This window comes from Aptenodytes forsteri, unplaced genomic scaffold (genome assembly GCF_000699145.1).
Source record: "Aptenodytes forsteri isolate BGI_AS27 unplaced genomic scaffold, ASM69914v1 Scaffold166, whole genome shotgun sequence".
In the NCBI taxonomy this organism is placed as follows: Eukaryota; Metazoa; Chordata; class Aves; order Sphenisciformes; family Spheniscidae; genus Aptenodytes; species Aptenodytes forsteri.
The window spans coordinates 9,322,150-9,349,956 of NW_008796110.1; the positions used below are offsets into that span (position 1 = coordinate 9,322,150).

At 37.6% G+C, this 27,807-nt stretch overlaps 1 protein-coding gene across 1 annotated transcript in view; it reads left to right on the plus strand.

Moving 5' to 3' along the window:
- The window catches only part of DOCK4 (dedicator of cytokinesis 4), a 262,389-nt gene that overhangs the window by 111,278 nt on the left and 123,304 nt on the right, over positions 1 to 27,807 (plus strand). Inside the window, 4 exon segments of the mRNA XM_019474045.1 lie at positions 20,046 to 20,127; positions 20,740 to 20,800; positions 22,748 to 22,880; positions 24,415 to 24,503. Coding sequence (XP_019329590.1) covers positions 20,046 to 20,127; positions 20,740 to 20,800; positions 22,748 to 22,880; positions 24,415 to 24,503 — 365 coding nt within the window.

The window sequence follows — 27,807 nt, forward strand, 5'->3', positions numbered from 1 at the left end:
GCCACCCCTGTAGCCCCCCCCACTACCAAAACCTTGCCACGCAAACCCAATACAATGGGAGATCACCTTCTGGTCAGAAGGCTCCCATTCATAATTTGCTGCTGATTTTTGGCCACTGTATTCTTTTCTGTTCTCCTCACAATAGAAAGAATATGTTCTGTAGGCAACAAATACCATCTGCTTTAAGACTGGCCACTAGAGAAATGAAAGACTAGACTTCAAAACAAACACTTTAGCTAAGACAGCTCACAAATACATGAAAAGAAATATAAGCTACTGCTCTAGGCCTGTTAATAGGGTAAAAAGTGTTACTCAAAATGTGTACAAAGCTGTGACTGTGTACTAGTTGTTGTCTTACATATGGCAATAGGAATTTGGGAAACCATGTGGAATTTGGGCTGAGTTTGACAAAATTATGTCTGTGCTTTGTAGTTGGGCAAGATAACTAGCCAGTGTTTTGAAGGAAGATTATACTGAGTAAATTGATTTTTATTGTTAATGAAATCATATATAAGCAACTGTTGCTACAGTGTTAGTTGCTAAATACTGACACTTCATTCTGGCCTGCACTTTGGACATTAGTCACCAAAACGCCGTTTACTGCTGTTTCTGAGAATTAAAGGTCCATCAGGGCACATCTTTTGTGTTCACTCCAGTGAATGCCACAGCAGGTGATGGATTTAGGAGAGAGCTTCAGACCTTGACAGAAAACAATTTGGGTGTTATGGATTGCCGAAAACAAGATTATGGCAGTAGTGGTGGTATGAAAGCAAATGGATTGGATTTCATGTTCACATGAAAGCACAAATTCTAGAGCTGTTTGTCACATGCTTGCTGTGATCTGACCTTTAGTTATTGATTCCTGACTCCAGTGTCTGTTTGCAGCTGCTTTATTATGTGTTCCCATTAGTGGCAAACCTTGAAGAAGCGTGTTGCCATGAATCCAAACTGCCTTCTAGGGCATGGGGGGAATGACAAGATGAATTTTGTGAAGGTAGTTTGCAACCATCTGCAAAACAAACAAACATACACCCCTACAACAACAAAACCACAACAAAAAACCCTCCCAAGAAACAAACAGAAACCTCTCAACACGTTGAAAAAGCTGAAACCAAGAGAGTTTTCACAAGAACAAATTAAATGCAAGGTATATCTGTATCACAAAATGAACTCTGGAATGCAGGGGTGTCCAAGCTGGAGATTTACATGGCCTTCCTGGAGTAGACCTGGAAGCGACATAACCAGGTTATCACAGAGTTAAACCAAAGTTAGTTGGTCTTGGTGCACAACGGTGTGGTATAATGTATAATTTTTGTTCAGTACAAATGGGTGGAATATTTCAGAGGTCTTTAGGCCCTGGCTGATGTATGCGTGAAATGACCAGCCTCCCTGAGAAAGATGGTGTATGAGAGGAGACAGTGTCTGCGCTCCCCAGCTACTGCAGTTCACACCCTGCAATGATGCCGAAGCCTACTGGCAACAGTAGGGTTGTGGAGCCTGGATACGCAGACTCTTCTGCTCATTTCTGATGAAAGTGCAGGTCAAAAGCTGTGTGTGGCAGCACCTAAAGGTCTGTCACAACCTAGCTGTGTCATTTGTCCATTGGTTTCCTAAGTCGTCGTCTTGTGGTCCAGTAGAAAAATGCAATGAAAACAATAGATGAAACTTGTTAATAGCACAGATAAACTTAAGAAACTATACATGATAATTTATTTCCTGAAACAGAAAGATCTTCAATTAAGAATAGAAGTATATGAATATACGTGACTTAAAATGTATTTCTTCAATTCATTCCTTATGGTATTAGAATTTTGGGGTTTTTTTTCTTTGGACTTTGTTGCTTTTTACGTCAAGTTTCAGTTTTGCAAGCACTATATGTGTACCAAGCTTCCTCAGGTGGGTAATCTGGCTTATTTTAATGAGACTGTTTGAATGCATAATATTAATACAAGCTCACAGGTACAATTGCTCCAAAAATGTGCCTTTATGTGGATTCTAATATAGCGTTCATTGTCCATCTGATGTAAAGCAAGTGATCTCTGTAGCCTCTTAAACAAAGAGTTCATTTGGAGAGAGTAAAAATAGCAGAATTGAGATTTAATGATAGAATTTCTGTTCTGATATTTTTACAAAGACTAACTTAGCTTCTTATCAGGTGGACCTGCAAATGTAAGATCTCTCTATATATCTATTTCATTTTTTGTAACCTCAGGTTTATGCAATTGAAATTTCAGCTTTAAAAGATTGTTGGAGGACTAGAAGCAACATTATCTGATTAATTGTTTTAATTGATTGCATATCTTTTTCCACAGTCTTTTTTTTGGTTTATGTTACCTGTTTCATACATTCAGCTGTTTGAACAGAAACATTTGTTCAAGTATCATGGTTAAACTGAATTGCAGTGGTAGATACTGAGGTGGGGCAAGCGTCTACAAAAAGGAATAGTAAGGCTTTAGGAAGCTTGAGCATAGCAGCTCCCTTCCTAGTCAGCTCCAGACCAGTGCAAGAAAAAGCAGCCTCTGGGTAGGATGCTGTGATCCAAAACGGTTAGCAACATTCAGAAAGAAATGTAGCATGTTTGAGCTCACAGCTCACCTGACTTCTTCATGTTACTGGCCTGCAAGGAACCACAGCATATTAATGATATTTTGTGGCTTTTTTCTTAGTGAGATTATTTTTAATGTATTAGTATAAATCTATCTGTATATTGCTGCAGAGTTTATACAGAATGTTTTCATTAAATTTTGAGTATTTATACATTACTGATAAGAGGATGTCATTTTTACTAACATGCATAAAACAATTTGATTTTGTGATAGTGACTTGGCAAATTTGCAATTATTGTTTTTTCTGATCAACTGTAGCGTCGAATACTTTGAAAGGGTTTGATTTTTCTCTTCCTTTATTTTGAAAATATCTGCGTTATTAATAATGTGGATAGCATGTTACCATGTGGAAAAGTCTGTGCTTTGGAAAAACAAGGAAAAAAGAAGGTACTTGGTAACATAGGGAAAGTATGGTTTAATAGCTGAGGTTTATATTGAAGTGCAAGAATAAGGTTGTCCTTAGGCCGTTGTAAAGTTGTAGTTTTCTCAGGCAGCATTAAGAACTGATCAGACTTAGAATATAGTCACTGAACAATGAAAAGTAATGAAACTTTTTGTTGTTGTTGCTATAGTTATAGATTCTCTCTGAAAAAAGCATGCCATAGCAACTGAGACAAACCAAGTTATAAGCAGAAAGCACAGTGTGTTAACAGTTCTTGCATTTGACTTAGTGGGACTAGAATTGAGTGTCTAATAAGGAAATATCATTACATGCTAAGAACAGATTAAAATAATGTAGGTGTATAAAGTAGAAAGAAATTTAGATATCAAATTGAAAACTATGATCCTGAATGTCAGCACACAGCTTTTCTGTAATTCTCATGACCCCTGGGTTTTGCCACAGGAGCTAAGTTCAGTAAGTATTCTCGGCAGGTCTGGATTCTAACACGATGCAATGTTAGCCACTGTTTGTCTTTGTAAAGACAACCAGAGGAGGAAAGGGAGAATAGTAATAATTGTCATCCACTTTACACTTTATACAGTATCTTAATTACAATTGCTGTAGCTTAAGAGACAGTCCAGACTCCCTGGAAGATAGGAAATTAAGTTTGAATATTCAAAGGTAGAGCAAGAAACTGAGCATGGGTCTTTGTTTTCTTAAAGAACAACCCAACCTATTAATATAAATCTCTTCTTCACCTACACTACACTCTTGTTCCAATTTATTTAAAAAAAAAAAAAAATCCAAAGTGGTCACCACATGCTTTATATTTAAATTTAGCATTTGCTCCTCTTCATCACCTTTTCTTTCTCTGATTAGTTGTGCTTCATTAGAAAAGAATCGGTCCTGAAAGAACATGCAAGTATATCTTCAGGGTGGGGTGGGACGCCATCAAGCTCTGGAATCTGAGTAGATGGAGGTATCTTTCTGCAGTCATGAGTAAGATGCCAAGATTAAGACATATGCCAATGCTTAGCATTTCCTTTTTGTTTAATTTTAGAAGGTTTCATGGTGAATAAATGGACTTTAGGATTGGAATCCAGCTCCAAAGACATCTGAACTTAAGATCTTTGTGTGAACTGCATCTCTAGGCTCCTGTTACAGTCTACAGAGACCTAGTTATAGTCAGTGAAACCTAGAAAGTGATTCAGCTGCTGAAATGTCTGCGTCTTCTTTAGGGCATGTTGGATAGCTCTTTAAAATCCATAGACTGTATTGATTAAAGAGCTGCTCAGCATACCGAGAAGTAATTTTGAGCTGAATCCATCCTGTTTCTTTTTTGTTTTCTGTTTCACTACTTTAGATCTCAATAAAGTCTGAGCCTTCAAGTTCAGAAAGAGTTGACGTTGAATTCATAAAGGTTACAGATACTCAGTATTAGTTATCTGACTTCTCGACATGAGCCCCTTAGAGTGGAATCCATAAGGAAAAGCACTCTGAATTTGCTCTTAAAATACTTGCAAAACATTTAGAATAGATGGATCAAAAATAAGTGATATATGTATGTACAAATTTACAACTGTTGCTTCAGTATATATTGAAATTCTTTTGTTAAAAAAGAAAGCATGGTCTGTGTGTCTCTTTTGTTATTATGTTGTGGTAGGCAATGTACAAGTTTAAGGAATATTCTTCTAATTTAACATATAAATTGGTGCTCTCATTGTGTGACCTACCAGTGCATTTCTAGGATAGAACCTTTTAAAATAAATAAGAGATGGAAATTAAAGCCCTAAAGCCATTAAACCATTATTGTGGTTTTGATAATGTATCTTACTCTTCTTTTAGTGCTTTGAATAAAAGGAAAATGAGGTAAATTTATAAGTAGATTATTCTCAGTTAAATAATTTTTCATCTTAAAAGCATGGATAAATGCTCATAATTTTCCCCACATGTCCTAAGAATTAGATAATAATATGTTTTTCATGTGAGATGTGAGAAACTGTGATGTTGAAATGAATTAGTGACTTGCCCAGAAAAGAAATCTGATGTCAGATAGTGACAAAAAAATCAGTGTCATGCCTGGGGTTCTTTTTGACCTTCAGATTTCCTAACTAAAGATTTCTCTAGATTGGTAGCAGCTGCGATGCATCACTTGCACCTAACTTAGTGTGATCAGCGCCCACTTTGGGCAACAGGGATTTTTTCTGTCAACTTTAGTAAGCTAGAGATAAATGTTCTTTTGTGATCACTTGCCATTTGTTTGGGACAGTATGGGACTGTACTTTTCTCCAGGCTTTTTTTGTTGCTGGAAATTGCTATTAAAAATAACTGTTTCTAATTGTGTTGGCATCCACAATAACATCGGTTCTGTTGTATTAAGGCATATGTAATAATAAAATACAGGTTTATTTATGACTTTATTATTGTTGCTAATAAACAGTGATCATAAATATTACTTTGCAGACTGTTTCTATATTGATATAATTGCCTAATGTGTGTCTTCACACTTTAAGAGGCTTTTTGTGGACATGAATATTCTACTTCCTGTACGGAAGCAAGAAAACTGTAGAAGTTTGCTCTTGATAGTCAAGTATTTAAATCTGAGTGATGACAGGCTTATGCACTCGATGCATTAAGATTACAGTTGCAAGTCAGTCATTTTCTACTTAATTGGTGCATACTAATTTCACTTGACTCTGTATATATCCATATTTTCTACCTAAGCTAGCTGCTAGGAATAATTTTTGCTATCACTTAAATTAACAATAAACAGCTGAAGTCAGTCCCTGATGATTTCTAGAGTTTTCCCTGGTGTGTTCTTGTATCTTGTTCCATTTGCCTTCCCTTCTTTCTGCTTTGCAGTTTTCTTTCTTAGAACAGTAACAGCCCCTGAGTGGGACAGAGCAAGTGTGTGAATGGCACTGCTTTAACATGGTACAGCCATATGGCTTGTCCCAGTAAAATTCTTTGGTTTATGCACCTTTACGTCTTCTAACCTTATATTCCTCTTCCTCTTTTATTTCTGTTAAGGTCACAAGCACTGTTTGTGTATTTGTCGTTCTTTAAGAAAGTAAAAAGCTATCTCGATGGAACTTTAATTTGTAGAACTAATTACACTATTAGAATCCTAATATACAGGCAAAATTTTTAGCATACACAGTTGTAGAGTAGTGTTGTTACTGTATGTGGAAAATGAAAGAGGTCCATGATCACATCTCTCAAGGCTTTTTTGTCTTTCAGTTCAGTCCTGTTTTCCTGGCCACTGCTGAGCTTTCACTGGCTACTTAGAGTTGTACAACATCTTAGTGTGTTTCTAAAGTATATTATCTCAAACATACTCTATCTGGATCTATTGAGAGTCCAGATGGTAGATAGTGTTAAGAAACGCTTTTCTAAAATCTGTTCCTTGAATCTGGCATGCTCAACAAATGTTTGAGAAAAGCAAAATCAGAAGGACTTATCAATTTAGTACTGAGCTTTGATGGTTTGTTTTTATATCATCTAATTTTGTTATAACTAGATGAACAGTTTGAAAGTCTAAGACTGCTGTCTACTTCAGCAAGTAGTGCCAGCCAGTAGGAGTGGATTTGTAGAGCAGCAGTTCATGCTAAGCCAAATATTAACATGTGTAAATGTTTTAAGGATTTTACTTTGGACTACCTCTGTGGTTGTGCGGACCGAGTGGCAAGAGCATATGTTCCAGTTTAGTTTTATGCAGAAGAAATCCAGTTCACTAACTTAGACTGTTCTGGGTTGTGAATCAAAATGTGGAGATGATCAGAAGATTTTCTTCAAAAGCCTGATTCAAACTAACCCGATCATGTTGATTGTAAAATAATGTATGTAAGGTGGATATTACAGGATCATAGTTTGAACGGGGGAAAATCCTGTAAAACATGGAGTAACTCAGCTGTACTCATGCAATTTTTTACTTTGGGAGTTAACTGATATTTTTAGCCGTTACAATCACATTACAAAAACAATTTCAGAGTTAAAAGGGATTATAGACACCTGAATGCAGTTGATTTAATGTGAGATGCACTTATGAGAAAATAACTAAGTTTAAACTTTAGGTAAAAGATAGGACATTGTTAGAGCTCCAAAGGAAGACTGGAAATGTGTGTTTTCAACATTTCAGCAGAGTGCAACGATCCTGTGTTCTGATGCTCTTTATTAGCTGCTTTATAAATCTATTGTAATGCGTGGTCATTTATGACATTTGTGAAGTTTTTGAGGTTTTTCTATTCCTAAGAAATTATCAGTAGCTCCTGTTCTGTAAAGCTGGAATAGAAAGATGCTTAGATTCCCAATATTTAGAGTACTGAAGAGTGTAGTGATGATTGTTTGCTTTGGGGATATCTTTTTCTCTTACTAGCACAAAAGTTAATGAAATGATCCGCTTTTCCTGCAGTTAGATCACACTTACAGAGCCAATAGTATGTACTTCAACAGATTACGCAGTTATCAGTTTTGTAGTGGCAGATTTTCGGAGAAATAAAAGGTATCTGATGATAGTACATGCTTTTCCCCCACATGTACTCATATAATTTACCCAATACAGCAGCAGTTTGTTGCAGCAGTGATGACCTTAGTGTAGCCAGAGGGCCCATTTACACTGGAGCTCTAAGAACACCAGTCCTTTAATCAAAAATATATTGATTTATTTTTTTTTATCAGATCCTGGAAAGATCTCACTTATCAGCTTTTAATAGAATCAGTTTAACAAGTTGCAAGGGCCGAAGTAGCAGCTTAGCTGTTTTCCAGACAATGTGCATTATTCACTGAGACTCTGTTAATTATATTTCTTGCCACAAGAATACTCTGCTGTTAAAAAAACAAAACCAAAAACCCAAAGATAATACTTACCAGATGACTGCGTTCAAAAAATCAAGTATCCCAATGTCCTCTGAAATACCTACCTTTCCAGTGTAGATACTGTAAGACCATATTTATATTTGTAGCTCATTGCTATCCAGAGATCTTGCCTGTTTTTTTTAAGAAAATTTTGAAAACACCAGCAACACTGGGCAGTGTATTATGAAAAAAGGAATGGAGGGTATTAAGCCTGCTGCCTACATTTGTTCAATTCAGACTGTGGACACTCTTCTTGGCATTGATGAGTATGCATAAGTATGCTGCATCTTCTCCCGCCCAAAGTCCCAGTTGCTTTGCTGACCTTTACATTTATGTAGAGTTTGTGCCTCTGTGTTACACCAACATACTGCTCTAGAAATTATCTTTCTTAAATCTGCAATGTGACACACAGTTCTTGTGTAGCAGTGTCTTTTCTAAACCATTTTCTTAATGTTACAATTTTTTCCAAACAGCAATGCTATTAATAGGACAATTTCAAGGCAGCACTTCAGAAAGATGGAGTGTGGTAAGATTTTCTTTTCATTGATATACACTTTGTGTCTTTGTCAATATGATATGAACGTCTTATCACAAATGATTGATGCCTCTGGCCCCATCTGTGTGAGGAGCAGAGATAAGTTGGCATGCTAATCCTCCTTTTCCTATCACCTTGAACAACCTTGTTTTTAACTATCATATTGCCCTCATATGAGCACAGATTCTTAAGCAGCACAAAGAGGAATAGGCTGTTTATCCAAGGCCAATGAAAGCAAACTGCATTTTCTATTTTGTGAGCTTTTGATTATATGCTTAATGATTGTGTAAACTCCAGACCGTATCAAAGAATAAGATTACCCTTCCTTTGTTGTACTCTCAACCTCACCTTTTTAGTGACATTCATACACATCATCAATCTTTTTATGCCTTTCTTCTTTCAGTTCTGTTACTTTAAATCAGTTAAACCACTTGCCGAAAGCTGAAATCCACATTTTATTGGTCAAAATATTTATTACTTTGTGTTCTAATTTCTTTTTTTTCTTTCAGAAAAAAGCCATAATGTCAGTTTTTCTCCCTTTAAGAAACAAATACTCCCCTCCCCCCTTATTCTATGAAAATCTTAAAGGATTTTGGTGTAGTAAGAGAATGTTTAAAGGCATTTTTTTGCAACCTCCGTCAGCATCTTCAAACCGAGACCTGCTCTGTTCTAGCACAGCTCAAAGAACGCGACTTTTAATCGTCCCTCTAACTAAAGTTTACACAACTGACTATTATTAATTGTTAACAGTCAGAACAACAGCAGGGAAGGGCGTGGATACCTCTTGAATCAAGGTGATAATACATTTCCATTACCCAGAAGGCTCACTACTGAGAACCCAAGATGTCTTTCTTTGAAGATATCCCTGTGGCCTCTCTTGAGCTCTCAAGAGCTCAAAGATTCAATATTACTTCAAACATGTAAGTGGGTTACATTTGAGTTTCAATATCTAGTTTACTTAGGATCAGTGCTCCAGACATCAGCACTAAATGCAGGAGTCCTGAATAGTTAAATTCTTTGTTACTTCTAAACAATGTTGAACACTAGACCACAAAGGAGATGGAGAATATATTTGTGAAGCTGTAGGGTGTGTACTCAGTGCAAGGCTACAGAAGTTACTAAAAAAGTACAGGAGAAGAATCCTGTATGGATGGCCCTCTGGCTAATGAAGAATATGTCGCATGTTGTTGTGAGGAACAGTTCGTTAATTATAGTAATTTGGAACTTCAGGGCAAGTAAAGACAAGTGGTAAAGTGTTGTAGCATGACAGTTACTAACTTGCAGAGGTGGAAGATGGAGAAGAATGTGTAAAAAAAAAAAGTTATTTCCGTAAAGACGCAAATGACCCAGCTGTCTATCTGTGCTGCCTTTATGTGGTACTTACACGTAATCACAAAATCATGGAAAGGTGGAGGTTGGAAGGGAACTCCAGAAGTCATCTGATCTAACCCTCCTAGAGCTGGTTGCCTAGGACCATGTCCAGATGGCTTTTAAATGTCTCCAAAGGTGGAGACTCCACAACCTCCCTGGGCAACCTGTGCCAGTGCTCAGACACCCTCACAGTAAAGAAATTGTTTCCTGATGCTCAGAGGGAACCTCCTGTGCTTCAGTTTGTGTCCATTGCCTCTTGTCCTTCACTGGGCACCACTGAAAAGAGCCTGGCTCCGTCCTCTTTGCACCCTCCTTCAGGTATTTATATATATTAATAAGATCCCCTCTGAGCCTTCTCTTCTCCAGGCTAAACAGTCCCAGCTCTCTCAGCCTTTCCCTCCAGTCCCTTAATCATCTTCACGGCCCTTCTTGGACTCTCTCCAGTATGTTCATGTCTCTCTTGTACTGGGGAGCCCAGAACAGGACACAATACTCCAGGTGTGGCGTAACCAGCGCTGAGTAGAGGGGAGAAAGATCACCTCCCTCAACCTGCTGACAATAATTTGTCTAATGCAGCCCAGGATACCATTGGCCTCCTTTGCTGCAAGGGCACATTGCTGGCTCATGGTCAACTTGGTGTCCACCAGGACCCCCAGGTCCTTTCCTGCCAAGCTGCTTTCCAGCTGTGTAGCCCCCAGGATGTACTGGTGCCTGGGATTGTTCCTCCCCAGGTGCAGGACTTTGCACTCCCCCTGGTTGAATCTCAGGAGGTTCCTGTCAGCCCATTTCTCCAGCCTGTTGAGATCCCTCTGGATGGCAGCCCAACCCTCTGGTGTATCAGGCACTTCTCTCAGTTTTGTGTCATCAGCAAACTTGCTGAGAGTACACTGTGTCCCATCATCCAGATCATTAATGAAGACGTTAAACAGGACTGGACCCAGTACTGACCCCTGGGGTACACTGCTAGTTACTGGCCTCCCACTAGACTTTGTGCCACTGATCACCACCCTCTGGGCCTGGCTGTTCAGCCAGTTTTCAAGCCACCTCACTGTCTACTCATCCAGCTCATACATCAACAGCTTTTCTTGGAGGATCTTATGGGAGACAGTGTCAAAGGACTTACTGAAGTCCAGGTAGATGCTATCCACTGCTCTCCCTTCATCTACCAGGCTGATCATTTCATCGTGGAATTTTATCAAGTTGGTCAAGAAGATTCAGTTCATAACTACCTGCTAATTAATTTCAACTTCTTTATGGTTCTTTTCATAGCATGTGTTATCATGCAAGTGTTTCATGCTAGAAATGTTATTTTGGACTTTTTTTGTTGTATACAGTGTGTGCGTCTATTGTTCCTTTCCATGTTCTTTCCAGACACTTGATTCTTTATTTTATTCTAACATCAGAGAAGAGCACAAATTAGGTTTGTGAAATGGTTGGGAGGGCACTTTAAAACCAGATTTGGAAATAATTTTAGATGGTGCAATTTCACATACAAAAGCTGGAGGGAGAGGGAGAAAGAATTTTTATATATGTGCATACACACACGCACGTTAGTTGATATTCAGATTTTCTGCTCCTGTATGTACAATATCTGATTGTTTGATATTTAAGTTTTGTGGTTCTGAATGGTATGGAAATTCAGAGGCTTTATTAATAAATAACTCTGCATGAAGAGAGGGGTTTATTATCTATGAGAATATCATTCTGGGAAAAAAAAGTGTGTGTGGTTTTTTCCAGTTGTTTAAGGATATGTTTTAACTGTATCTCAGACCAAGTTACCTGATCCCAATAGCACAGAATTTCTGGGAGGAGTGAACACTCACTAGAGAGGCAGAGTTCGGACTGGGCTTTGTTGTAGTTTTTCAGCAACATAGAATTTTTGTAAAGAAAAAATGAATGTACATGAAAGTGTGCTCAGTACAATGCTCTATCATATGCTACACACAATCTAGGTGTTCCTTGTAATTTTTAATGTATCATTAGGTGATAGGCTACTCTGCCTTTTCCCCTTAAAGTACTATTTTTTTAATGTGGGTAACCTTCACTTCATTAATACTGTTCCTTGGAAATTATTACTCAGATACCTCCACATTATCCATAGATGCATTTTGTCTTGAAGTAGTCTTGGATCCTGACTTTCTCCGTGCAAATGTGCCTGCTAGGCAGGGCAGGGATTTGAGCTAAAGGAGGTAGCAGGGTTTCTGGTAAGAGGGAGCAACCCATGGGAACCAAAAGCAATGCGCTAGCTCGGGGCTACTTTTCCTTTATTAGTATTTCCACAAAAGCATAATCTGCACTTTTACTGGATCACAGCATAGGGTAGCTCAGTGTTATTTTCAATTTCCTGTGCAGTGGGCACAAAAATACCTCATCTTGTACAGTATTAAAACTGTGCTACAGCAAATTACACAAAATCAATGCATATATATCTATACCTCATAGGAGCAGGAGAGATGAAGCATTTTGGCTTTTCCAGCTAGCAGACTCTTAAAAGAGTCCTCTATTCTAGTTTAGTCAGTTGTTACTCTGTTTTGTCCCTCCTCAGAAACAAGATAAAACAAAACCAGCCTGGTTTTATTTACTTCCAGCTCATTCAGGAGGTAGCCCTGATTTTAGCAGGAGGGTTGAAACACCTTGAAGGAAACTTTAAGGTCACTTTGGCAAGAGAGCAGCCACTGCTCTATTGACAATCCTTTATGCATTTAGAATAAAAATACCTTTTTAGATTGGTAACTTGGTATGTACATTTGTGAGCATGGTTGCTAATTTTTTTAAAATTTTTGTGTCATCCTTTATATTGGTGTATATATACACACACACACACTCAATATATCAGCAGGCTTAATTATTTCATTATTGGCTTTGTTTAAGACAAAACACCTGGTAATTTGCCTTTGCGGACAAGAATGTATTTGGTGTGATTGTAATTGGAAGTAGATACAGGGTTATAAAAAGCAGCTTAAAAGAGAAGCCTGAAGTTCCAGAGACTTCAAAAGCTTCCCTTCAGAAAATGTGCCTCATTTTTTCCAGTTATTCATTGTGAGGAGAAAGATTCCTACGTGCAGGAATATAGTCAGGACATATATAGTCAGTCAGCCTTTTCTTGGCAGGAGTAGCGAAGTAGTAAAAGTTATAGGGCTTCTCCTCTGCTTGGACCCTCGACGAGGAGAAATTCTGGAGTAGGAGTTGTCAGAGGAGATTAGCAAGAAAGTTGTTTCTTGCTCCCAGTCAGACTGGAAATGTGAAGGATGTGCCTCAAGTGAAGAATACTTTTCGCTTGAGAATACTGATTTGAACTGCCTGCTGTGGAGTTCCTCCAGTTCCTCAGAACACTGAAGTGCTGGCCCAGTCAGTCAGTGTACCCTATTAATTACGTTTTCATTTGTTGTTTTACAACAAAAAGCAAAAAAGTAGAGTAAAAGACACACTCACTGTAACTAATAGCCTGACCCATAAAGTACTCAACATCCACTAATCAAACATTGGAACTTGAGCCTCTTAGGTACCCCATGAGTATTCAGGCTACTTACCTTACGGTGTGAGGAAGATTGGTTTTTTTTTTCATTTCCCCGAGTCTGGTTTTGACCTGAAAACTCTGTTCTGGATTTAGAGTCTCTTCACAGGAACATACCATGACCAATGAGAAATTTCAAAATCAGTGGGTTGGTATCTTACAAAGATTTCTACAGGTCTGTCCTCTTTCTCCCTTGTACCTATTAATATTTAATTATTTTTTTTTTTTTTAGCTTTCAGATATCAATAGCAAAAATATATTTTATTTATCCCTCTCAACTAAGTCATTTTTTGGTAGCTCAGTTTTACATACTCATCAACAGCAATAGTATAAGCAGATATGATTTATGTAGCGGGAAGAATGTCTACGAAAGGAATGTTTGGCACAGTCACGTCCTCCAAATGTTTTGGCCTTGTGGTAGTTTCCATAATAAAAGTCTTTTCTCAGATTTATATTACTCTTCATTGTCAGGTGATCAAAAGTTGTGGCTTTAAAAGGTTCTAGATGTATTAATAATACTTCTTTTTACAAATCATTCATTTAATCTGACTTTGTGCAATGCTGTGTAATTTGCTGTCATTAATGAGACATTTCTGATAAATTGCTCTTTAAATACTGACCATTCTTGAATTGCAAGAGAATAACATTTTACTTCAGGGTAATGTTCCAAGTATTTTTTAAGGAGTTGACATTTCAGCAAGCCCATTTGCATTGGTCTGACTGCCCGGACTGTCCTGTTCAGCAGTTGTACGGGAGCTGCTGCATGTGAATTTGCAGCAAAATAACTACATTTGTGGATAAGTAAAATGAGGTAGATGTGGTAGGAATGATTTTCTAAAAAAAGGCACAAGTGTAGTCTAGCAAGAAAATGCTTTTGAAAGGTTTGGTTTTGTATTTTATGGGGAAACAGAGCCTGTTTTTAATCACATCTTTCATATGCCCTCAAATCAACAAATACAGATATGTTATTCCCAGGTGTGAGGGTGTGTTAGAAATTAGTTGTATTTCATGATGTAGCTCAGTTCTTCTCACGAATACCCGTATTCAGTGAAACATGTACCTACCTATCTACTGTTTAAAGATTCTTTCTCAAATATCTTCTACTTACTGTGGTTGGAGTAAGGGCGCTAGCTTATATAGATCTTTGATCTGATCTTGTGTAGATAGATGCTTTTTTAAAGCAGACAAACCAACCCAAGCAAGAGGAACCTGTGGTATCGATTAGGTCTCTCATATGCATTAACAAATAACCCTCTTACTGTTTGTATTGTAAAAATTGAAAAGTAACAGGAGAGATAATTGTTTTTAATTGCAATGATGAAAGCACTGCAAGGGGTGACCTGTCTTGTAGCTGATGGAGCTTCAACAGTTGGTTACATTCAGAAATGAATGCAGTGTTAGAATAGGGGCATGTGCACCAGCCGTGGCATATTTGTGACAGATTTAGGTAGTGATGAGATATATTCAACACTAGTGGTGTTCTGGTAGGTTTACAGATCATCTTATCGAGAACACGTTGCAGTCGCAGTGGCTACTGGGAAAAGGCATCCCAGGGTCGGCAAAAAAAAATACAGGCTTGCCATTTGTAAACCCCCAAATGGTGATGAATACATAGGAGCCCAGGTGTTGTTGGAGGGAGGGGGTTTTTTTAAATGCTTTTGTTTCCCTTCACTTTTACCAATTCCTTTTGCTCTCTTCAAGTTTAATTTCCATCTTTGGCGAAAGATACAGTAAATCTGCTTCTATCCATGCTGTTACCTCAGTCAGTGACTAGGATAATAATCAAGACTGTAATTCAGCTTAAAGGATCTGTAGGTCTGTGCACTGATAATGCTGTGCTGCAAAATGTTTATCTGTGGTGGCAGACTAAGTTCACTATTACCGAGAGCTCCAGCTTCTGGTGTATGTTGTTTCTTTAGTTGTAAATACCTGCTGATAGATTCCAGCGTGCTCTCTGTCTTTTAAAGTTACATTGTCGTCCTTCGGCTCCTGTGGTACCTCATGAAAAAGAATTTAAAACTACTGTTTCCTAAGTAACTTGTTACTCTTTTCTGGAAATGTGTAATGCCACCTTTCAGTTAAAATACAGGTGCAAATACCTAAAATAATGTAGGGTGTGTTCATAAAAATTGGGCTCCACAGCATGAAGCTGGTGTTTGAAAATGTTTTTCTTCTCCTTCCCCCATGTTGTCAGCGTGGCTAGGAGACATGAAGATAAGCTTTGATACAGTATCATAATATTGTTTCATTTGATTTATTTTTGTTAGTGTTAATGCTTTGATCTTTATCTGAAATTGGCCGAAATCTTATAGTACTCAGTCTTCCTTTTCTCTCCCCCTTTGCTCATTGCTACTTATTTTACAGTTAGAAATTTGGGTATGGTTTTCGTAAGTGCATAGCAGAGTTAAAATACAGGGGCTGACTTACTGTGGAACAGCTTGTACTGCTAAGTCATGTTGGCACATTTATCATTCAGTTATTCTCTGATTAAGAATATACTTTTAAGGCTTTATTATCTTTACTTCAGTAACATATGACATGTTGTACCACATTTCTCTGCATTTCACCACTAAGTGTGAGGGTAACATTTTGTGTCTGATCTTGGTTTTGTGAAGTCAACGAGCCTTTAGCTGTAAATGAAGTCAGTTGAGATTCAAGTTCTTAATGAAAGTCCATTAACGGTGTTCCGGAATGTGATACACTTGAGCTGGTGAATTATATGGCAGTATTCTCTTATTGTCTCTTGTTATTTGCTTTAGGAATCACCATAACCTATATTTAAGTAGAGGGCATTTATAAAGATGTCTGAAAGGGAAGCTATACCGAGAACTATGACTATTTGATGACATAGCTTTACCACAAGAATATGCCAATAAAGATGTGAAAGGGAAGCTATACCGAGAACTATGACTATTTGATGACATAGCTTTACCACAAGAATATGCCATGTGGCATAAATCTGGCTGGTTCTTTTTTTGATAGTGTGTTTATAAATCATAGAACAAGCAATCTGTCTAGACTGGTAACATGTGACTGGTAACATTTTCCTGCTAATACTGAGGAAATAGGGTCACTTATGAAAATAGAACAGTTTGTGGCCGTGTTTCTTTCAAATGCATGCGTTAAGCCTGCTGATTTGGAACACATTGTTACTTCGCTAATACACGGGAAGTTACAGTACAAAAATCCCTTGTTGACCTTCTTAAATTAATCTCTCCAGCAGTAGCTATTTCCTTATTTTCAGTGGGAAGACAGCGCAGTTTAAATGTGTACAGCATGTTTAAGTGGCGAGATTGGTGCTCATAAAAAATTCATTGTAGTCTAAACTAGAATCATACCATCTCAATACAAAGGAAAGGTATTTCTGCTTTGGCGTACTGCTGTGTGTATTTGCCGTATATATGTATGTGCAACTGACTGCTGAGAAAACTGCTGTGCAATAAGATACCAGCCCTAGATTTAACCCTCTGGAGTTTTTACTGCTGTTTGAAGGCAAGCTTTCAGATCTTGGGAATTCTGTCTTCATTTTGTTTTGGGAAGGCTGTTTACTTTCCTTGACCATTTTCTAACCTTTTTGCCTCTATATAAATCCTTTGAAATGGTATATAACTGCACGTGCTCTCAGTACTGAGATATAACATTGCCAGTTTTTTCTCATAATCTTACAAGACTAACTGCTTGCATTTGCTCCCTCGTAATGTTCAAAGATAACGATTTTAATCTGGGCTGTAACTGGTGCTGTGATAAGTTTCAAGCAAAAAAATGTATCAAAGCACTGAACAAGGATTAAGATTTATTTATTTTTATGTTGTTTTCAGTTTGCTTTTTTCATCACCACTGGGTCCTATGCTTCAAACAAAATTTCAAATTGAAATGAGGAAATTAGATCTGCATAACCATTACGTGTCTGTTGCAATCAGTGCATTTCTTTGTGGCATGACAAAAGTCCTTGGCTTTTAATTGTGTTGTGAATCATAATCTCATGGTCTGTGAGTATAAGCAGAGCTTGAAAATTTCATATCGTAGTGGATAGTGAGTAGGAAGCTTTCAAAAGATGTGCCTTTGTTTCTGCAGATTGTAAGCTTCAAGAAATATAGAATACGCTCCCAGTTAAATTCAGTATTTGCCAGTTCATAGGTAAACTATGAAGATAGCTTATCCACAGCAAGACAGTTTCGTGTTGAATGGTATTTTTCTTTGAACCAACATGTCTAGTGGTTGCTTTAAAGACAGAAAAAAATGCAGTGAAATGTGGTGTGTACGTATGTATTACTTTTAAATAGTTCTACAGACTGAAGGTAAGGTGGTGAAATTCAGAATCACCTTGTATTGGCCAAATTTGTATTGATGTGTACCAACGCACTGCAGGCTTCAGTGCACAGAAGCTGTATTGTTACTGCTGGAACAGAGACTTTTTTCTTTTTATTCAGTTTTGCATGGTGCCCAACATAATGGGGTCCTAAAGCTTTAGCTGCTTTGGTAATATAAATAATAATTCTTGCTCAATGTACAATAACTTTGTGTGAGACCTATAAACAAAGCTCTGCACTTATTTTACTGTACTTTCCAATATTACAAATGAACTAAATCTAAATGAAAGGGCAGAATTATTTTGAAAACCATTTTTAAATCAATAGCAAAATACCAACTTGTTTCTCTGTAAAAATGTACTCACATAAACAGTCTTTAAAACTCAGTTTTAAAGTTTCCATGGAGACCTAAGCTGCAGAAGTTGGCTGTATCATAAAACATGAATGTTTCTGAGAAAATAGGATTTTCATGCATTTTGAGGTATTTGAGTTCAACTCTACTATTCTTAGGTTCTGCCTTTTATGCTGTCTGATAAAAAAGCTGCATAGCTGAGGATTGCACAAATGTTTTCAAAAAATCACAATGAAATGTCTAGGTGTTTGTAGGTTCAGCCTGGATAGCTGGCACATAAAAAAATAAAGTGTTCTCCAGACATAGCTCTTAGGAAATGTATTCTTGAGTGTAGCAGCATCCTGGGCTGTGTCAACAAGAACACAGCCAGTTGCTTAAGGGAAGCAATCATCCCCTTCTGCTCAGCGTTGGTTAGACCATGCCAGTTTTGGGTCCTCCAGTACAAGATGGATATTAATGAACTGAAGTGAGTTCAGCAGAAGGCCTCACGTTGGTTGCGGGCAGGAGCTCCTGCCCTGGGAGGTCAGGCTGAGGCAGCGGGGCTTGTTCAGGCTGGAGAAGAAGCCATTTCGAGGGTAGCTAAGTCGCCTGCCCGTACCTACAAGAAGATCAATAACATCAGTGGTGCATGGCGGGATAATGAGAGACAAGGGATACAAACTGAAAAAAGAGAAGGTCCATCTGGATATAGGGAAAAAATTGAGGCCAGTCAGACACTGGAATGGGTTTTCCAGAGTGGCTGTGTGATCTCCGTAACTGAAGGTTTTCAAGACCCGACTGGCTAAAGCTCTGAGCAAGATAATCTGACCTTATAGCTGACCCTGCTTTGAGCAGGACGTTGGACTTAGACGCCTTCTGAGGTCCCTTTCAATGTGAATGACTCTGATTCTGTGAATCATCGATCCAAATTCTCTACAAGGCAAATGCTTGTGCAATAAAGATTTAATTAGTCTCTATTGAGTTGGATCTTATCCAACATATTCCTAGTGATTTTCCAGCTGCATTTTGAAAAGCTGTGGATGGTACAGAGCAGTGGTAAACCATGTTTAGCCTCTGGGACAAGCAGAAGAGGCAGATACAGCTGAGAAAAACCTAGTTGCACTTTGGAAATTTTGTTTCTGATTTGAGCATTACAGGGCATCCAGACTCAAATGTCTGGCCAGCTGGGGCTGGGGGTGAGAGGGTGAAGAGAAGTATATATAACACTTCTGACTTGTTTGTTTTTCCCATCTTCCACATCTCTCACTGCAGAAATATGATTGTTACATTTCCTATGAGGCTGTATCTTGGAGAAAATTATCCAAAGCATGGAAAGTTTGTTTTTTCATAAACTTCCCATGCATGAATTGCCAAGTTTGCTCAGAGATTATCCATAACGCACCTACTATCAAATAGGAATGTTTCAAAAAGTAATTTCTCTTTCAGTGGGGTCTTATGCCCTCTTCTATTCTGAAATAAGAATTCTCTTCATCTCCCTACTAGTGGTATTAGTACTTATATCAGCTGCAGCATTTAACACCCCACAGTAGATTACAAAACAGAATTCCAAAAATGAAATTTGCCCTGCTGGAACTTCCAAGACTTTTACAAGACTGCTAAAATCAGTGTACTCTAGTGAGAGATTTTGATGGAGTTAAGTAAGAAAAATGTCCCTTAGGATCATCTTTATGTCTATGAAAAAGAATATTTGTTGAATACAAGCGTGGCAATGTTGACATTTGTTTAGCAAGAATCAATACCAACATACTACACATCTAATTTCAGTTCTAGGATAAATGGATTTTATTGCTTGTGTTTCTGTGTGTACTAGGATATACAATATCGTTCTTCCAAATGACACTCAGTCTTCTATTTTGTATTGAATTTTTAGTAATTTTGTTAGATGATTAAGTAAATCACCACCCTTCACTAGACTCTCCCTTTCTTTTATTGATATGGCTGAGACTTTTAGAAAGAAATTATTTAATTCTTTTGAAAGCGAGTGGCTGTGTGGTGCTTAGCTGCTGATTGGGGTTAAAGCACGACAATCTTGAGGAAGGTTGCATCTGGAAATAAGATCAAAATGAGGTCTACTTTGCTGTAGTGTTGTTCAACATACCTGTCATATTTGTTTTCTTACAGTGAAAGATTTTTTTTAAGGCTGAATAGAAATGGTTTGCCAAAATGTCCAGAAAAGCCTGAAAGACACTGTTCTCTCTTTGTGGTGAGTTCTTCCTATTCTCAATCTTTGTTGTGCTGCATATTGAAAATAGAAGTTGGATTAATTTATTATGCTGTGGTTGACTCAGAACTGCTCCCTAAGCTTTTACATTGTTATGAATATCAACTCTAAAGGCTGGTTACAGTGTATTGCTGAACTCCTAAGTTGAATATTTTCTGGCAATATGTGGACGCTCATCTAAACTTCCATGTGGGCATATGTACCAGTCTTTCTCCCTGCAACAAGGACCAGTTAGTTTTCCTCCTTGTGCATTTTACACCCAAAAGATTGTTTGTGCAACACTCTCTGTACTTTCAGAATATTACGAATTGCACAAATGCATCGCTGCTGTTCAAGGCACACAACGAGTCTCTTGTGTCCTCCCACTGATTTTGCTGCATTACAGCATATTCTAGCCCATGATATTTTAGGACAGTCGTTTTGAGTGCATGACTGCCAATTTAAAGTGTTAAAGGGATAATTTGTTAGTGCTGTATAAATGAACTCACTGTTCATTTATCACTTTCACTGACAGTGAAAGCAGTGTGTAAAGATCTCTTTAAATGTCAAATTTTAATCAGGAGTTGGAAATAATGAGGTTCTGATCTTGTGCAGGATTTGGGCAGCAGTGAACTCAGGAAGGACATCTATATCACTGTGCACATTATCCGAATAGGTAGGTATAATCATCTGTGCGTAGAAATCTTACATTTGTTAGACATATGACAGTAAATAAAAGAAAACTGCTTGGGGTCAGCTTTGGGATTTGTTAGATCAGCTAGACCTTTGAATAAATTTTTGGAAAAGAAAATGCCTGATTTTTGATGGAAAAATTGCTTTGGATTTCTCAGCATTGTTTTGTGTTATTTTTCAAGGGCACTGCGAACTGAGTTTAGATGTAGGATATTTTGTTACTATCACAAACCAAAATGAAACTGTCAAATACGAACTGTCTTAAAATGATGGAGGTGTCATTGGGGAGTCCATTCTTGTTTCAGAGAGAGTAATTTCAAGCATCCTTTGTTCATAGAAAAACTTGCCTGGAAATTTAATGTACCTAATTAGTATATAATATCTGATGTATATCTGAAATTATTCATATGAATTTTGTCGTCTCCTGACCCCTTTAAAAAAGGGGAGAGGGAAGGAAGTGGAGGAAGTCTCATAATAATTTTAATCCATGATGCTATAGACAGATATCAAGTCCTCTAGAACAAAGCGGAAGAGAAGTGTGTGTTTGTGTGAGGTATTTATTTTAAGAAGTTATCCTCTGGGCTGTACTGATGTGAAATAATAATCTTCGGGTCTGCTTCTGACCTCTTAGATATATTGTTTTCTTTGTAAACTGTCTCTGTAGTTTCATCAGTGCAGTACTAAATATAGCTTTTCTTCCTATTTTTGAAAGGTATTTTGGTTTGAAATACAGTCACTCTAACTTGTGCTGAGTTCAGAAACAACTTGTTACAAAGTAAACACTGTTTTTAGTGTTTTTTCCTCAGTTTTGAGGAATAATTTTTCCTTGCATTTTCATGCTGTTTTAGTGTTTCATCAGAATATCAAAATACTGTGTTTTGTTTTTATTGGCAAGGATTGGGAAAAAGTATGGTAAACTCTGATGTAATGCAAGTATATTCAGTAAGAATAAATGCTTTAAAAAAGAATAAGGAGTAGAATTTTTCCTATTGTATAGTTTTCAAATATATTCTCAATCAGGTTTATAAATGAACCACTGAAATATTAAAAAGTTAAAATAGGATTTATATGCTGCATGGTGTGAAAATGAACAATTACTCTTCTAGCTGCTGTGATGCATAGGAATATTTGGAGGAGGCATTGCCCTGCAGCAACTGCAACCAGAGGCTTTTCTTGTCAGAAACTCAGACTTGGTGGGAAAGATACATAGCTGCCAGTGCACAATTGAATAAAATGGTTAGAAAGAGGGCAGTTTCAAATGCCAGGAACACAGCGAGAAGTTTGATCAATTGTATTTCAATCAAATAGAAAAGGCTAGGAAAAATACTTTGTTTCAGATCTGTTTTCCTTGGCTGCCTTCTTTCTTTCCTTATCATAAATTGTTCTTCTGCCCTTTGTCATCTTTCCTCCCCGTGTTTCATCTCTACTTGATTTTTCTGTAGCTGGTCGATTATCCCCTTGCTAGCCAGTTGCCTATTTGGAAGCAGCATTTGATTACTAAATTGTAATGGCTCAATCACAACACCTCTCGTATAAATCACGGGTAGGAACAACCACAGTAAAATAATTCTTATTGGACAGCAAACGTTGAACACTCTGTCATGTCTGAACTCTAAATTTAATTTGGCGGTGTCATGAGTGTGCTATCACTGGGTGTCAGAAAGTGTTGTTTGTTGAGTAGAGGTCATGAGAGGATGAGCAGTACCTCTGGTCTGAGACCTTTCAAGATCACCACATATTTAGTGGACTGCCTGTACCATGTGTTATCCTCACGTAGTATAATGATGGACCAGATTTGCAATGAGTACACTTGGCATCGTCTGCTCAGACCTGTCACCATACTGAGCTGGATTGCTCTCTGCCTCCCTTCTGTGATTTTAAGAGAGACAGTTCCCTGGATTATGCATCAAATATGTATTTTGTTTGGCAGGACGAATGGGAGCTGGAGAAAAGAAAAATGCCTGCAGTGTACAATACAGACGGCCCTTTGGCTGTGCAGTCCTCAGTATTGCAGATTTGCTGGCAGGAGATTCAAAGGACGACCTCGTCTTAAAAGTATACATGTAAGGCATGCTTTTTTCTTAATTTTTAGAAGTATCTTAGAGTCAGTTTGCATCAGAAGCAGTGGTGTTAAATGCAGTGCGAGTAAATAGCTGTAGCTCCTTTCTGTTCCAAAAAAGTGTAGTAGCTAATTTCTTTTTTTTTTAATCACAGTTTGGAAATTTTGGGTAGTTCTACAGATGTGTTTATAAAGTGGGATAATATTAAAGGTTATATCTTTATATATATGTTTCAGCATTTTTCACATCCTTAAGAGCTTCTGGAGCTCTCTCTTTATGGCAACGTGAAGTGCTTTTAGGACTTGTTTAAACGTCTTGTGCTGCCTAGGCAGCTAGTGGAAGTACTTTATAACTACAGAAAAAAGCAGGCAGAGTATCTTTTTGTGAAATGAAGCAATTATATAATGGGAATAACAAAAGTGTAAAAGGCAGTTAGTGCTGGAGAATGAAAACTCAAAAATAGATTTCAAAATGAATGGTTGATTAAACAGTGGATTTTGGCTGATAGTAATAGGAATAAAGTTCAATTTTCTAGTTGTAGCAACACAGTGCATGTAACTTCCTGCTGATCTTGGACATTATAGTAAAAACTGTTTTGTGGAGTGGTCTATTCTAAGTACATAAACCTGGGACACATATTGTCATGCACATGAGGAAGTTCTGCACCTCCCAGAGTTAGCACTCAAATCTTGAAGGCATGGAAGTCTTTCAGGCAGCCTTTCTCCTCTCCTCTGTACCCCTCTGTGCTAAATTACAGCTGCTGGAATCAGTGCTGCAGAAAAGCAATTTAGTGTGACAGTGGACATGTGGGCTGGCTCTTATTTAGACTCCCAGGATGTTAAAGTCAAATAAGTGTTCGCTGTTGGTTAACAAATTGTTAGATTTGTCTGCCTATTACATTCTTTTTTTTTTTTAATCTTGCCTGTTTGTTTTAAAATAACAAAAACAAGGGAAGAAGAAACGTTGCTCAAAACCAGATTTGATGCTAAGACTAACTCCAGTCTAAACCATGAAAAGTGATCATTAGAACATGGTCAGTTTTTCCTTATGGAAAAGCAGCTATTTTCTAAAGGTATACTGAAATGTAATTTGCTCTTTCGCTGACTACCTCCTGAAGATCACGTCCTGTTTTAAATAACTTCGAAGTGTACAGCACAGATTTTTCTGTCTGCTAAGACTGGCTCTGAGTCCTGTGTCTCCTCTTGAGTGTCGCAAGATAGATTTCTGTGTGGTTTAGCGCTGAAGGATAGATCTATACAGATGATGAACTTGGTCACGGCTGAGTTCCTGAGCATAATTGCTCATATCTTTCTCCCACCCTTTGCCACACGACGCAGATATTTCCATGGTGCCTTTCTCAAATGGTAAGAGCACTCTCACCCTTTCCATTGAGACAGGCAATTTCATGGGGCTTTATTAGCTCCTATGGGATTATTAGTTTCATGAACAAAAGAGGATTTGTTTAGAGATATGCGGTGAAGCCGGTCTAAAAAACTTGTGTTCGTGTTTCAGAGTTAAGAAAGTTATCATTTTCTAGGTGCAACACAGAGAGTGACTGGTATCAGATCCATGAAAATATCATTAAAAAGCTGAATGCACGTTACAACTTGACAGGCTCCAATGCAGGTGAGTAAGTCGCCACATTTCTGTTTGCATTCTTAGGGTTTTCTTAGTTTGCAAATGAAGTGGCTCTATTTTAGAAGGACTAATGTCTATGAAAGAAATCTTTTTTTACTTAGAGGAAAATACTTGTATTAGGAGAAAATGTATGATATTGCCATTCATGTGCACATTTAGAAAAAAAAGTCATTGGATTTTCTTCAAGGAGCTACGTAATTTTATTCTGTGCTGAGGAGCTACAGTTTGCTGTGGAGTTCTGTTCACATGTGGGGCTGATGAAATTATTGATCCATGTTGCTTGACATTTCTGCTTCACATTTTCATCAGGAATATAAAAGTTGCCATTGACATTGTATATTAACTAAACTTCAGAAAAAAATGAAATGGGAGCTTCCAGCGCGCCCTGCATTCCTACTGGCCAGTTGAGCAAGATGCAGAGTTGATATTTAAGAATGTACCAATAGTCCTCCATAGTCAGCTATATGTCACCGCAAGTGTCATCAAAATAAATTTGGGTGTGAGACTTAAGAAATGGGAGACAACTGACCTTTGTTTTTGTGAGGTGGTGGTTTGACCCATGGGAGATGTTGGATTTGCATTTTTTTTGTTGGCTTTTTTTTAATACCAACTTGTTAACTTTTTCTGAATGCTGTCATCCAGGGATGCAGTCAAACTTGAAAAGAAACCTGAAATGGAAGCTTATGAGTCTATTGTCCTTGTATTCAAATATTGTTTTGTCCCTGTGAAATGTTAATTAGTTGAAATATGTCTATAGAAAAATCTCATATTAACTCATTTTCCAGGTTGTACTGTAATTGTAGTCCCTTTCATGTAGTAGACTTCATACTCCTTTAACTTGATTTCAAACATAATGATTATCTTGAAAATGTACGTTCAACAGTCTTTAGTGGCTAACCAAACAGCACATAAAACTTATGTTACTTGATCAAGCCTGAAGTTATACATTTAACCATTTCTAATACTATTATTTTCTCGTTTAGAGTCTAGCCACATATATACATATATTTAAGGTTTAGAATATCATGCATCTTATCGGACAATAAATATAAAAATCATGTAGTGAAAATACAAGAGCACATCACTGAGTGAGTATAATGTTGGGCTTCTTAAATATGTTAACCATATTCGTGAAGAACAGCCTACTTTTGGTCATTCTGACTGTCCATGCAGTATCTGCTTACTCTGTGATATATCGCTTATCCTATTCCATTCTCATGAAATAAGAGTTCACAATTAAATACCCAGTTGTCCTAGGAGACATTGGATAAATTTGAATACTCTTAATTATGTGCATATTCAACATGAAAGACATGTGGGACATGAATTTTTTTCCAGGTCACAGGGGCTGGAAACTAAAGCTAGCAAATTGAAGATCAGTTACATTTTGAAAAGTGTTGTCAGGGTGAGGGAGGCAGAAAGAAGAGCAGCACAGAATTCCAGTAGTGCATGTGAAGGTTGAGAGGGAAAGAGGAAGTGAGCAGTAATGCCACTTTGAGTACTGAGCAACTAAAAGATAAACTATGAAAGTTTATTTGCATCATACATGTGAAATTTGTTCCTCCGCGACTGCTTAGCAGCCTGAAAAAGCACTTGCAAGGCTTTAGCAACACGTTCAGATACTTCTGCTGGCACCTCATGGAAAATATTGTTGTTACGCTAGTTTGTATTTTTCCTTTGCTGACTTTTTCTCTAATAGTATCGAATGGCTGGTTCTGAAGCCTCATTAGCCTTGTCTGCCACCTTATAGTTGTCAAAAAAGGAGAAAATCTTGCATTACGGGAGACATGGGTCTTTTCTCTCTCTTAGGAACCATTGTAGGTATGAGCCAAATATAGGAAATTTTGAATTTGTGGTTTATATCGTACTTGCCCTTTTCAAATCATGTTAAAAATACTTAAGAAAGGAAACACAGTAAACAAGCAACAGAAAAGATGCTTCAGACTATTGTCTGTCGTCTAGGTTTGTTCCCTCTTCAGATTCTGTCCTGTACAGTTTCTTTCAGCTCAGGAGATTTTCACACAAAGTCTTTAGTTTCCTCAAATCATTATGTCCCACTGCTGAAATAGTTTATCGGATAATTCATAATATTCTTCAGAAAAAAAAATTCATCCAGTTTTCTGGGGAAAACTGAAAAGGAACTCAAAACTTACTTTCAGTGCCCTGCATGTAAAACACATATTGCCAGACCATAGCATTCATATTTAGCATTCAAACCCCGACTCCCCAAAAAAGTACTTTTTCTACTTCAACTCATGACAATTCTTAAGTACAGAATCCTCTTGCATCTTATTCTCAGCTCGTGTCTAAAAAAGATCACATAAAGGCAAACGACCGTCACTTCTTAATACAGCCCAGAAAGGAGCAGGGAGCAAATGTTCATCTCCTTTCCTCTTCTCAGTGGATGCAGGAATGGAAGGACTCAGTCTCATGGATAACTTAGCATCATTTGCTGGAGTGGGAACTGGAATGTGTTTTCTGCATGAATTTTCAGTATAACAAAGACTAGAGTAGCAAGTAGCGGATCAAATTCCCATTCACCACTAGTCTTTATAGCTGGTGTCAGATACCAGCGTACCGGAAGACACCTGGTGGCCTGGTGTAGGAGATCAAACCATTAATGCAAAGGCCAAATTGTAGAGCCTTTATTGCAGTTAGTAGCATTGTTATTTTTTACATTGAGTTTGTAGTATTTGTAGAATAAGTACTATTAGATCTAGATGATTTCTTAATTATTGAGCAAACCAGGTTTCAGTAATATCTGGAGTGGAGCTGGCTATAAAACCTATTTTTCCTGTAATATTTTTTCTTAGAATTAGAAGCTAGTTACTTTGGTTTAAACTGCAAAAATCTGTGGAAAAATGAATATTCCTGCATAGAGATCACACCTAATTACATCAGTCTTACAAGGAAAATAACACATTTCTATTCTGTAGGACCATTCTGTATCTGTAGGACCAGAGATCAGTGAAATGTATACTACAGATATAAACAGTTACTGGCTTATCTCAAACCATATAAAATCATGCTTTATCCCCTTATAGTATATTTTAGATAGTGAAGCCTAGCCAAAGTCATCGCTTTCATGTCAAAGCTTGGGCTTCTGTCAAATGTCAAAATCTCTTTATAGGGTTTGCAGTGTGGGTCATAGTTGCAGATCTTATTCTTTGGGTGTGACTGTGAAACTATGCTCTGGACCTTTCTTGAGACTACAATAAACAAATAGTATTGGATGTTGGCTGCTTTTCTCTTTAACAAAGCAGGCACTAATGCACAAAGTGCCTTGTAAACT